The 13001-nt window shown below is 42.8% G+C and overlaps 1 protein-coding gene across 1 annotated transcript; it reads left to right on the top strand.

The window, feature by feature from the left end:
* The first annotated feature begins 108 nt into the window (after window positions 1-108).
* Window positions 109-12291, top strand: XRCC6 (X-ray repair cross complementing 6). The gene is made up of 12 exons (XM_061362870.1): window positions 109-214; window positions 322-431; window positions 884-1022; window positions 2902-3156; window positions 3987-4170; window positions 5070-5256; window positions 6812-6980; window positions 8114-8275; window positions 8842-8971; window positions 9641-9741; window positions 10841-10954; window positions 11736-12291. The coding sequence occupies exons 1-12, from the start codon at window positions 127-129 to the stop codon at window positions 11930-11932; spliced, it is 1836 nt and encodes a 611-aa protein (XP_061218854.1). The 5' UTR covers window positions 109-126; the 3' UTR covers window positions 11933-12291.
* The last annotated feature ends 710 nt before the right edge of the window (window positions 12292-13001 follow it).

Below are 13001 nucleotides of genomic sequence, written 5' to 3'. Positions count from 1 at the left end.
TTCCTCAGGAGGTGCAGGGCTATTGGTCAGCGGCCCTATGGGGGACTCGTCCCGTGGTGAGTGGTTGGCTGGGCGTGGGGTGCAGGTGCCCGTGGTTCCGCCGGGCCTCGCGCGGTACCGGGAGCCATGTCGGATTGGGTGTCTTACTACCGGAGCGAGGGGCCGGAGGAGGAGGAGGAGGAAGAACAGGACGAGGAGAGGGCTGAGGCGGTCGGTAAGGGTTCACCCCCCATCCCAAGGGGCAAGTCGGGGCCCGCTCCCCTCGGGGGTCAGCGGGTGGAGCGGGCCGCTGCTAAAGCTGTCACCCTCCCTGTTCCATAGCGGATTACAAGTACTTAGGTCGGGACAGCCTCATTTTCTTAGTGGATGCGTCCGAGGGCATGTTTGAGCCTGACGGGGACGGCGTGACTCCCTTTGACATGACCATCCAGGTAAGGCCGCTTTGGGAGCCTCGGGGACCAGGTGGTCGCCCTGCCTGGTCTGTTGGTGTAAGGGCCCTGGGACACTCGAGCAGCTCGATGTGGAAGGATGGCTGTGGGCCTGGAGGATCTGTTGCCTGCTGGGCCGTCTCCAGAGTTGTGAGGGAAACGTGTATGGAATGGGCGATGGATCCGCCTTCAGCATGGATCTTGCTCGTAGAAAGCGAATGCTAATGAAAAAATACCTAAGGCTGTGTACTGGGATTCTTGAAAAACAAAGAGTCCCAAACTCCTTCTCCTGGGGAAACGTATCTTAAACCATTTGTTGTAGTTCTGTTTGCTAGAGTCTACTTTTATACAGGCCTGATTCCCAAAGTCAGAACTGTTGCATCCTTACCACGGGTGATTTTCTTCATGCTTTGACCCATGTGCGTTTTTTCTCCTTTCTTTTTTATTTTTTCCAGTGCATCTGGAGCGTGTACACCAGCAAAATCATTAGTAGCGACAGGGACCTGCTGGGTGTGGTGTTCTATGGCACGGAAAAGAACAAGAACTCTGCAGATTTCAAGCACATCTATGTTCTTCAGGAGCTGGATAATCCAGGTAGAGGCAGTAAAGTGATATGAAAGTCGCATAGAAAGATGGAGTAAGGAAGTCGGTGTAGCAGCACTGTCAGTAACTGCTCTCTCTGAAAACAGCTGTCAGATTAACAAAAAGGTTGCTGTTACTGAGGTGTATTGGGGAGGGGTAGGTTTAGAAGTTTCTTGAAAGCATGGAATCTTAGTAGGAGCTTAGCTTTGTCTGTTATAGTTGGGTCAGATCTTTTTCCTATGTATTTTCTTCTGTTTTAATGTGGTGGTTCACTTGCTGAGTGCTAAACCTAAGAGGATCCTAACAGAACTCTTGAAGACCCATCATGTGTCTGCTACACTTCAGAAAAGCATGTGTACGTGCTAAGGTCCAGTGCATTCTAGCTGATGGAGAATATCACAGAATGGCTGAGGTTGGATGTGATTCCTGGAGGTTGTCTTCTCCAAGGTCAGCTAGAACAGGTTGTCTCTCTAGCAGGGTCAGCTAGAACAGGTTGTCCAATATGTTAACCTGTTTGGTGTGTTCCATCTCATATTTTCAGAACAAGTTTTGCAGTTCTTGAATTTAGCTCTTCCTTTTCTTAGAATTTCATAGAATTAATCGTAGAATCATAGAGTACCAGGTTGGGAGTGATCTCAAGGATCACCTGCTCCAACCTTTCTAGGCAGGCATGAACTAGACTAGATGTCCCACCACGCTGTCCAGCCAAATTTTGAAAGTGTCCAGGGTTGGGGAATCCACCACTTCCATGGGAGATGATTCCAGTACCTGATTCTTCTCATTGTGACAAATTTTTCTCTTGTGTCCAGTCAGTATCAACCCAAGAGTAACTTGTGCCAATTAGCTTTCATCTTTTCCATGTGACTTCTTGTAAAAAGGAGTCTCCATCTTCTTTGTGGCCACCCTTTATTATTAATTATTTATTAGTTGTCTAACATCTGCTTGAGAATGAGTGCCAGTTGCTGAACTGGAAAAGACAGTAGTGCAAAGAATGCATGCAAGTTATTGCTGATTCTCTGACAGCAGTTTTGTGGGTGATTTTGTCTACTAGCTTTTAATAGCAGCCTTTATCTCTGAGGAGGCTTGGTTTAATTTTCTTAACTAGCAGGTTTAATAACACAGGGGGTCTCCCGAAAGAACTGTGCCTTGTCCTAGTTTCAGAATTAATTGCAACAGGGACCTGACAAGGCTGCTTTAAGTTCTTTTCCCTTTTCTGGCAGCAGGCATCTTAGGCTTCTTGCTCATCCTTTTTTCCTGCTCTCTCCCTGCTTGCCCTTTGCCTTGCCTTAGAGGAAGTAGCTTGGCTGTGCTGATGAAGACAATGCAGGTGAAAAGTGGTGGTTGTTAAAAAGGTAGAGAATCATGTATTTGCTGCCCCTGGAGAGCAGCATGCTCTGGATAAGAAAAATAATACTGTAGTTAGTTAGTGTATAGTACATAATTATGAACCTTCCAATGTGCTGTGGAGATACAGAATGTCTTTCAGGCTCCTCTTTTCTCCCTGGTGGCGCAGAAGTCTGTTGTGCCTCTGCAGTGGGTGCAGTTGCTGTCTTTCCTGCTGAGCGCTTGTCCTTCGAGTGTAGAGGGTTTGTAATACTCAGATCCCTGCCTGTTTCCCTCCCCCAGCAGGAAGAGCCCCTCATTATTGCCAGGACACTTGTGTCTTCTTGGCCCCAGTAGGTGCTTTCAGGTGGTAACTGGCTTGCAATATTGCAAACATAAGGCTATACTGAACAATTTTCTCAGGTAGGTGTTGGAAGTGTATTGCCACAAAGGTGTGAGGGGATATTACTTGGATGTCAACTGCAAGGGTCCCTCAGTGCATATTTGGAAGAGTTTGCAGTATTTCTTTCAGTATTTCTAATGTATATGAACACTGTTATTCCCTTAGGTGCAAAGCGTGTCCTAGAACTGGACCAGTACAAGGGAGACAAAGGACAAACACTTTTCCGTGACACCTTTGGCCACAATGCTGACTATTCACTGGGTGAAGCACTCTGGGCCTGCTCTAATCTCTTCAGTGATGTCCGAGTCAGACTGAGCCACAAAAGGATCATGCTCTTCACCAATGAGGATGACCCTCATGCCAATGACAGTGCTAAAGCCAAGCTGGCCAGAACCAGAGCTGGTGATCTGAGAGACACAGGTCATTATTTTCCCCTCTAATTTCAGGCAGAATAAAAGTGATGTATTCTTGCAGATGCTGATTGCATTGCAAGTTTGTGATGGAAGAAGAACATAAAATCATCAGAACTGGCAAAGTTTTCTGAAACTTTCCAAATTAGAAATTTGGTATTTAAGCTAAATTAGAAAATTTCCTATCCAATCTGGTATCCATCAACTAATGTTTATTTTCTAGGATCTCTTTTTCTACTCTGAGAGCATAAATCAGGACTTGAGAGGGCAGGGGAAAACAAACTAATTTATTTCATTGTTCCACTGTTTTCCAGGAAGAGAATAATAACACTAAGTTAACAAAAGGAAAGTTATTTTAGTGGCTCCATTTTGAATTAGCTGAAGAACAGCATCCTGAGCTTAGTGACTAGAGAGCAAACACTTCTTTTATCCAACTGTGTAGCTGTGGTAACCAGTGCTCTTGGAGGTCAGCAGATGTGCTGGATTTAGAAGCTGTGAGGCTTAGTTAATCCATTAGCCCTCAAAACTGGGAACGGGGTATTTCTGAGGTCGTTACTTGCATCTGTGCCTGAGGCAGCCTCTTCATACACAATGTTGTCCAGATTCTTAATTAGGGAGGAAACATTTTTTGTGCTACATTGTTTAGACTGAGGTTGAAGAACGTCTTTTGCCTCTTTCCCTAGAAAACTTCACATCTGGTGCAGATGACAATTTGGAGCTTATTCTTGCTTAAATTCTTTGTGTAAAGAGAGAAATCTGAGAATGCTGAGAAATAATGCCAATGTGGTGAAAAAGCTGTTTCTGTGATCCTCCTTCTCCTATCTTTTACTTTGTTTCTAGGTATCATCCTGGACTTGATGCACTTAAAGAAGCCTGGAGGGTTCGATATCTCTTTGTTCTACAGGGATATAGTAAACATAGCAGAAGATGAGGACCTTGGGATCCAACCTGAGCAGTCAGAGAAACTGGAACATCTCATGAAGAAAGTACGAGCGAAGGAGACAAAGAAGCGGACTTTAGCCAGGTTTGTCCCTAGTTATTCTAGATAATATTCTAGAAATTGTAGTTATTTTAGAAATACCCTAGATATTTCATTCAGTTGAGGCACCTGATGCCTTTTTAGACTGCATCTCAGCTCCCTCCTCTGGAACAGTGGGAATGTAAAGACATCAGTGCTTGCATTCCTCAATCTTAATTCCTTAGGCCAAGATTGGTGTTTCTTCCCTAGCTTCTAAAAGGATATTTATCTTTGGTGGATGAGAAGAGTGGAGGTTGAAGTTTGGTTTCCTTTTTTCCTCTGTGTGACGTCTTCTGTGTTGAGCTTGTCCAGGCATGATCATTTTTTTAAAAATGACATCATTGCCAAGTAAAATACAAAAGACTCTGCAACATGTGAAATAGTTTGTAATGAAATCTGATTGAAATGAGGCTCTTCTTACTGGTGTGAACTTAGAAAGAAGTGCCTCAATATGAATAGTAGGTATTTTGGCCTGTTACGAAATAGTTCTGTGTTGCCAGTCTGTCTAGGCCCTTGGTGTGGACTGACATAGCCTTGATATTTCTGATCGCCTACTCTAAGATTAAAGATACTTTCAGAGAGATTAGAGGGATCTTGACAAAGCAGATAGAAAGTATTTTTGGAGCCATGCACTCCATAACAGTTGTGTTTTTAAACGAGTCAGTTCATAGCAGAATGATGTGAAACCACATTAAGGGAGTGAGCTTCCCTTGACAGCCTAGTGTTTTTCTTAAATATATATTAAAAATCCCAACCTGAGCTGTTGTCACTGGCATTCTTGCTCAGATACATGTGATTTTGGGGGGAGGAGGAGGAGGGCAGAGAAAATAAGTTCTCTGAGGAGATTACTTTCTTTGCAAGTGAACTTTCAGAAGCCTCAAGTCTGTATCTGCTTTTTTACACAGGTTAAATCTGTATCTGAACAAAGATCTGTCGCTTTCTGTTGGTGTTTACAACCTTCTTCGCAAAGCTTACAAGCCCTATCCGGTGAAGCTTTATCGGGAAACTAATGAACTGGTTAAAATAAAAACAAGGATGTTTAATGCGAAAACAGGCAGCTTGCTCCTGCCCAGTGACACAAAAAGGGCTCAGGTAACGTATTGATTATGTGCCCGCTTTTTCCTGTGATTAGAAAAGATGGTGATTATCTTGCTGCTTTTGGTTATGTTTCCCTTTCAAGATCAGATGCAGAAATATTTACATGTGTATGCCCCTGGGACAGCCTGTTCACTTTGAAAGCTATGTATGAAAACAAGCCAAGAAAGTTGGAGCTGTTCAGCCTGGAGAAGGCTGTGTGGAGACCTCATAGCAGCCTTCCAGTGTCTGAAGGGGGCCTGCAAGGGTGCTGGAGAGGGACGCTTCATTAGGGACTGCAGTGATAGGACAAGGTGTGATGGGTTTAAACAGGGAAAGTTCAGGTTAAATATAGGGAAGTTCTTTACTGTGAGGGTGGTGAGGCACTGGAATGGGTTGCCTAAGGAAACTGAATGCTCCATCCCTGTCAGTGTTCGAGGCCAGGCTGGACAGAGCCTTAGGCAACATGGTCTCTTGTGAGGCACCCTGCCCATGGCAGGGGGGTTGGAACTAGATAATCTTAAGGTCCTTTCCAACCAAAACTCTTCTATAATTCTATGCAGAGTAAGAGCAGGTTGTTTCTCTAGCATGGCTGTCAAAGAAAGCATAGCTGTGCTTAGAGACACAGGTCATTTCTTTCTGTAAGGCAGAACCAGGCTGTCAGAGCTTGACCTTATGTGGCCTTGTACTGTCACTGCTCATTTTATTTTTGGATTCATTAGGAACAGATTTTGGCCATTTTATTGATCAGACAAGTGTGAATCATGGGGGGGGGAGTGTTTGAGGTTTTTTCCAAACAAGAACAAAAAAAGGTATATTACCTTTGTGTTTTTTTTTGTTATTTTATTCTTTGCTTTGTCTTTCTGCTTGATAGTTTGGCTGATGTAGATTTAATGTCACGTTCTGTTCAGGCACAGGATATGCAGTTGCTAGGTATATTGTCACAAGCGCACAAATATGTTCTTTCATGCCAGAGGCTCTTAAAGTTGTTGTCTTAAGATCAAATATTGTTTATGCTGGACATTAGTTTCTTCAAATAAAGTACAGGAGATGAAAAAAAAGCTGAGCATTAAGCCATGATGTCTAACTTCAGCCTCTGGACTACAATGTTTTTGTGACCTATCAAAAGCATTGTTCCTTGGTCACTCTTTCTGCCAGGAGTAGATAGCTGATGTGCATCTGCTGAAGCAAGTGTAGAATCAGACACCACCTCTGAAAATGTCTGGTCCAACCCAGTCTAGAGCAAGACTCACAAAGCCAGATCAGGTTGCTCAGGTTTGTTTGGGGCAGCTCTGAAGAACTCCAGGGAATGGACATGGCCTCTCTGTGCCAGGGCTTAACCATTGTCTTAGGAAAGTGCATTTTGCTGATGTCCAGGTGGAATTTCCCTTGGGATGATGATCACAGACTGAGGCTTGCCACTTCCATGTGCACTAATGATGAGAATTGGCTCTGTCTTGTCTGAAATCCTTTTTTCAGTAGTGGATGACAGTAGTTGCATCCTCTTCCTGCTCCCTCCCGCTGCAAGTTTTTTTATGCTGCCAGCACTACTATCTGCTCTTCCCTGGTTTAGACATACGGAAACCGACAGATTGTGCTGGAGAAAGAGGAAATAGAAGAATTAAGACGGTTTGGTTCTCCAGGCTTGTATCTGATTGGCTTCAAACCACTGTCAATGCTAAAACAGCACCACCATATCAGGCCCTCCCAGTTCATCTATCCTGAGGAGTCCCTAATAAATGGTAAGTAAAGATGGCAAGAGAAGATTCACCACTTTGTATTAGGGTAACCAGCTGATTCATAGTGGTTTTGAGCCATTGGAGGTAGAGTGTAAAATCTTTGTCTAATAAAAACTTGCTAATGCTGAAAAGTGTGGAATTCACTGTTACTGACCCACTCAGCTGCAGATTAATTCTTGTCTTCTTCAGTAGCTGAAGAGCTGACTGGATTTTGTGTTTCATCCATCATGACAAGCAGCTAATCAAACTATACACATGTAGTGCCAGAATATTTGGTTTTGTCATTCGTGAAAGTGAAGGATCCTAGTACCTGAATAGAAGGCAAAGGTGGTTAAAAAAAGCCCCCGACCAAACAAAAATCAAACCCCAAACCAGTGAAGGTAATTGCTGGTTTTAAGTCTATATCAGCTCAGAGTGAAGACAATACTCAAGAAGTATGGTTGAATCAGCAGAACTTTATGGGCTTGTGAAGAGACGAGAGGATGCTTAGGACTGCTTTTTCTCCCATTTTTACATGTGCATGTGAGTCTGCTTATTGAGAAATACAGTCTTAATGCATCCCGAACTTCAGTAGTAAAGAAGAAATTCTAGCTCCTCAATCTACTGGTGGATAGAGAAGGCTGAGTTATGACCAGATATTTTGTGGTGGCTGACTAAAAATCTTTACACTAGCTTCTCCAGCTTGTCAGGTTCCTGAATCAAACACCTCACTTATATGTCAATCTTTTCTTGACCACCAAATATGGTAAAACACAAAGCAAATGTGTGCATCAAGAGAGGAATACTGCAGTCTGAATTCTTAGTGCTACTTCTACAAAGATTCTATGATGTGATGCTATGATGTCTCACCAGAACAGAAAGAGGCTTTTTAGATACCTGTTTACAACTTCAAATTGTATTTGATAGCTCAGTTGCTCATGATTTCATTTCTCACCAGGTTTCTCACTGCTGTGATTAGGATTGACACTAGTGTTGTCATTTTTGAGGGCTCCCCCTTCCAAAAGCTGCTTTTTACCTCTCCAATATTTCAGCCATTTCAAAGAAGTCACAAGTTTTGAAAATATAATGTTTGGGCTTACATTCCTGAACAAAGGACCAAAGCTGTCAGTCTGACCAATGTAGTCTTTACTTTGCAGGGAGTACAACGCTGTTTAATGCCTTACTGATGAAATGCCTGGAGAGGGAAATGATGATACTGTGCAGATATATTGCCCGGCAGAACAGCCCTCCTCGCTTTGTGGCCCTAATTCCCCAGGAGGAAGAGGTGGATGAGCAGAAAGTGCAGATAGCTCCTCCAGGTATGGGAAAAGATGCTGCCTTTCCCTGCATGATTCAGCTGAGTGCGGAATGATTAGGGAGCAAAGGCAGACCCTTGCTCTTTTGCATTTTCTTACCTCTTTTAGGTGGAAAATCCTCTTCTGGGAGGATGTAAACTAGGGAAATAACACTGGTTGTGTACAAAGTAAAGCATTTCAGAAATAACATGTGGACACTCAATTTTCACACAAGCCTTTATCAAGCTTATATCCAGCGAGAGGTAGGGAAGGTGAACAAGCTGATCTCCTTCATACAAAGCAACTCTCAAATATGCCACTCTTAGCTATGCATTCAGTTGGAACCTCTTTCAGTAAGCCATTAGTGACGTTGATTATATACATTGAGATTGGGATTGAATGTCATGCTGTAGGTACTAGGAAGTGTTACGAATCGCTGTTGTGTACAACAAAACAGCTAGCTAGTTAGAAGTCATCAGACCTAGTCAGATAATAAGTATCATGGTCTTTGTCCTTCCCTTTCTGGGAAAGGATCATTTTGGGGTCATGATTCTGTATAATTGTTCTGTTGCTCCCTCTCTTCTGTGTAGGCTTCCACATCATCTTCCTCCCATACGCAGATGACAAGCGGAAGATTGATTTTACAGAAAAGTTGCCAGCCAGTCGAGAGCAGGTGGACAAAATGAAGGAAATAGTTCAAAAACTCCGTTTCAAATACAGGTACACAGAGATAAATAGCATGCAGGGGGTAGCATGGGGAAGAAAATACAATACTGTTTGCTCTTTTGCACACGTTGGTCAGCTGTGGTGTCCACGAGATGAGACTTTGATGTATTTTGATGCAAATTGCTTCCCTTTGCAGTAGCTTTGTCCAAACTTTATTCTTAATAATTTTGAATACCCAGGCACCACATGCTTTATGTAGCACGTTCTGGAGCTCTTTACAGAATTGCCCTTGTTCTCTGGGCTGTTGTCATTTGTTGCAGAGGTATTGCATTTTATTGTGGTTCTGCCAATCTATTGCAGATCAGATTGGGATTGTTTAAATTACAGCATGTTAGAGGGAATAGTTGGGCCTTTTTCATTATAGCAAGGATACGTTTTATGAAGTGCTCTTATGGGAGATCCTTTCCTAGGTACGTAGAAAGTAGTATAGCTGTTATTAAAGTCTCCATTTCTCCACTGTCTCCATTTCTCCCCCACAGCTTTCTAACGGGGTTGATGCATGGCAGGATAGTGATTCAGCAGGTAAATTGAAAAGAGAAAAAGCAGTTTTGATGAGATGGATTGTCAGAGGAGAAAGAGGGTAGTTTTACTTGAAAGAAGTTGGGGGTAGATCTTACATGTCTGTCAGCTGCATGCATTGATGTTCTGGGGGATTCTTGACAGGATTGACAGCTTTGAGAATCCAGTTTTGCAGCAGCACTTCAGGAATCTGGAGGCTTTGGCACTGGATATGCTCGAACCAGAACAAGCTGAGGATCTTACAAGTGAGAATTATTGGTGGGTGCAAAGGGAGGTGGGGCAGAAGGCTCTTGGCTTAGTTTGAAGTCAGAGATGTGCTACTGGAAACCCAAAAGTCTTTTAAAAATACTTCAGTTGTGTGCAGTTCCAAGATGCAGAATTCTGGATGTGTCTGTTCTGAAATATTGAAACCTTACTTTCTAATGCTGTCACTTTCAAGATAAAGGAAGAATTGTTACTTTACCCTCCAAAATTAAAATTGAATCACCTTTTTTCTATGGTGACGAGTTTTTTTATAAATTCCTTTCTTGAAGAATCTAATTAATATTTCAGTCTGATAAACGGACAGAACTACTGAGAGAATTATTCTGGAGGGGGCAGTGATGCCACCTTGAGGCTGTGAGAGCTCCTAGGTAAGAGTGTCTTGTTAAAGGATAGAAACCTATTCCTGAAGGAGAAATTCCTTTTTTAAAACGATGTTGTACTCCAGGAACAGTGTTAGAATAACCACTTGTCTCTTCTGAAGGACACCTACAAATTATCTAGGTTTCTGTGCAAGATATCATAGTGATACATGACAGAAACAAGCTGGTTTACCTCAAACTACTTGCAACCTTAGATTGTAACCTGTTGTATTCTAACTAAGATTAGACCTGGGTAGCAGTGCAAGCAAGTGGGAGATTATTTTATGACATTTCCAGCTTGTCAGTGTCGGTTTTGTTCTATATATGTATTTCTTATTCAGGATATGTGCGAGTCCATTACATAACATATGATACAGACTTCTGATATTGTCAAGAACTGTACATTTCTCATCTGTGGGTATCATAACATCGGTCTTTGCATTTCACATGCTTGCAACATGCTTGCTAGTTATTACAGAGACACAATTATATTGGTGATAGAATCATAGAATCACAGAATCGTTAGGATTGGAAGGGACCTTAAAGCTCATCCAGTTCCAACCCCCTGCCACTGGCAGGGACACCTTCCAGTAGACCAGGTTGCTCCAAGCCCCATTCAACCTGGACTTGAACACTGCCAGGGATGGGGTATGATGGCCTTGTTTAGAATTTCCTGTCATAACTGTGTTTTTTGAGAGGGCAAATCTTTCTCTTTTACCAGTGCCAAAGGTTGAAGAGATGAACCGCAGGTTGGGCAACCTGGTGGAGGAGTTTAAGGAGCTGGTTTATCCCCCTGACTACAATCCCAATGGGAAGGCTGTAAAGCAAAACCAAGGTAAGTGATGGTGATGCAGACACGCAACATGGTGTCTGTATTTTCTTTAGAAGCCTAAAGTTTCAAGTTCATCTCATAACTTAAAGAAGCCACTTGTGCAACAGCTTTCCTGCTCCTCTTCACAATGAAGTGGATTCATACCCAGTAGTTATTCTCAGGGAGTAGAGGAGATTCCAGTATCCAGCTGGAGAACTGCTGGAATGAGAAAGTGCATAGTGAAGTATTGGAAGCAATGTGGGTAAATGATTGCAATTTTTCTTTTTTTTATATAATTTTGGGGGTGTTTTTTTGTGACAGAGTAATAAAATTGTTCATGCTTTCGGTTTGTGATGGTGAGGAAGCAGACTTTTATGCATGGGCTGTTCAGTGAGTCCAGGATGAGCATCGTTAGGGCTAAATGGCTAAGTAACACTGAAGTACATGCATAGCTTGGGAGTCTGTGAAACTCTGCATGAAGTGGGAGTGTCAGCTGAGCTCCCTGTGTAAGCATTGCATTCTGCTGTCTCAGTGAGAATCCCTTAAAAGTTTCATTTTGGGGTGATCTTTCCACCAGGACACAAAGTTTCATACTTACTTGAAATGACTCCTGTCAGTGAAAAGCTACATGACTTGCGTAGTGAGTGACACCTGCTTCTTAAAACAAAACATGGAAACTAGGCCTGTGAGCTGTTACAGTACCATGTGCTGCTAACTGCCATTACAAATGTTGTGCATAAGAAACACTGATGTCCTTCTATTAAGCAACTTTAAAATCGTGGTGATCTAAAATTTCACTTTCTAGCTTCTGATGATCCAGCGAAGAAGAGGCTCAAGGTGGAAATCTCAAAAGATGAGCTGCGACATCATGTACAGAAGGGCACTCTGGGCAAGTTCACTGTACCTGTTCTGAAGGATGCTTGCAAGCTTTATGGGCTGAAGGGTGGGGGGAAGAAGCAGGAGCTCGTGGATGCGTTAACAGAATACTTTAATGAGCATTAAGCAGGAGTGAAAGGCCCTGGTTGACTTCAGTCTGCTTAAGGTTGTGGTTGTTTTATGTGGATGCTTATGTGTCTGTTTAATCTTGCTGAGGAGAAGGCGATTGAATGTTGCTGAACCAGGCAGTGGAGAAATTTTTTACTCTTAGTTGTGAAACATCTCTGCAAAGTTGGATTCTGTTCACAGTAGCCAAAGGCATAATTAAAGTCCCTGCTAACTCAGGTCCCCCATTGCAGGTGAACACAGTTGTGCCTTCCTTGTGTCTCAATAAAAGTTATTTTGGACTTCTTACTTTGCAACACTGGCTATACCATCTTTGCATCATAACAACAGCAAAACTTGGTGTTTTCAGAGTTCAGTGTGAATGATCTGTCTTAATGGCCCTCCATGAGTTCAAGCAACTGGTCAAGTTTGTGTGCTAACAGATGGTGGTGTAGGTGTGGTGTGTTACTCTCCTATTCTCCAGAACAGCCAGTCAGTATCAGTACTTGTAATCAGATTGGGTTCTCTTCCACCATTGGCATTACAAAGATTACCAGCAGATCATAAAGGAGAAAATCATTATGGGAAGTGGTTGCCCATTGTTTGAGCAACAAACCAGCACTTCATGAAGCTGCACAGCCAGGTTTTCCATTTTTAAGTTGCAATAGCAAAAGCTGGTTTTAAAAAGGGGGGAAATCGTATTCCCTGGAAAGCTGCAAGCACTTACCCCAGTTAAGTTACTTAGATGGCACAGAGCTTTTTACCTCTGGAGCGAGTCAGATGATTGTACAGCCTCTGTACTCAGATCTGTGCTTTAAAAGCAGAAAAATGGCAAGTTGTGGAGAGTAGCTCTTGTTATCTCCAGTTGATTTTTGGTTTTTTAATCATAGTTATGGAAGCTGCATATGGGGCTATGTTTTGGTTTTTAGACTTCCACCCTGGCACGCTCCACATGTCTTGTGGTGCAAGATAACTAAAACCAAGTCACTGGTCTTGCTCTAGAAAAAGTTACTGGTTGTTTAGCTGAACTGTCACTTTCTACAGGATGCAGACATGGGGTACATGACATGTCATTTTGGTCTGTGTAGTG

The sequence above is a fragment of the Neopsephotus bourkii genome, unplaced genomic scaffold (genome assembly GCF_033783945.1).
Source record: "Neopsephotus bourkii isolate Nb327-2 ecotype Australia unplaced genomic scaffold, CSIRO-AGI_Nbou_v1 NB_107, whole genome shotgun sequence".
NCBI classification, from domain to species: domain Eukaryota; kingdom Metazoa; phylum Chordata; class Aves; order Psittaciformes; family Psittacidae; genus Neopsephotus; species Neopsephotus bourkii.
This window is presented reverse-complemented; position numbering and strand designations above follow the sequence as displayed.

What these genes read in the sequence shown, in the direction of transcription:
- XRCC6 (XM_061362870.1), top strand. Translation starts at nt 127, where the DNA reads ATGTCGGATTGGGTGTCTTACTACCGGAGCGAGGGGCCGGAGGAGGAG. An exon ending in CCTTTGACATGACCATCCAG is followed by an intron (nt 432 to 883) that starts GTAAGGCCGCTT and finishes TATTTTTTCCAG; the next exon opens with TGCATCTGGAGCGTGTACAC. An exon ending in AAGAAGCGGACTTTAGCCAG is followed by an intron (nt 4,171 to 5,069) that starts GTTTGTCCCTAG and finishes TTTTTTACACAG; the next exon opens with GTTAAATCTGTATCTGAACA.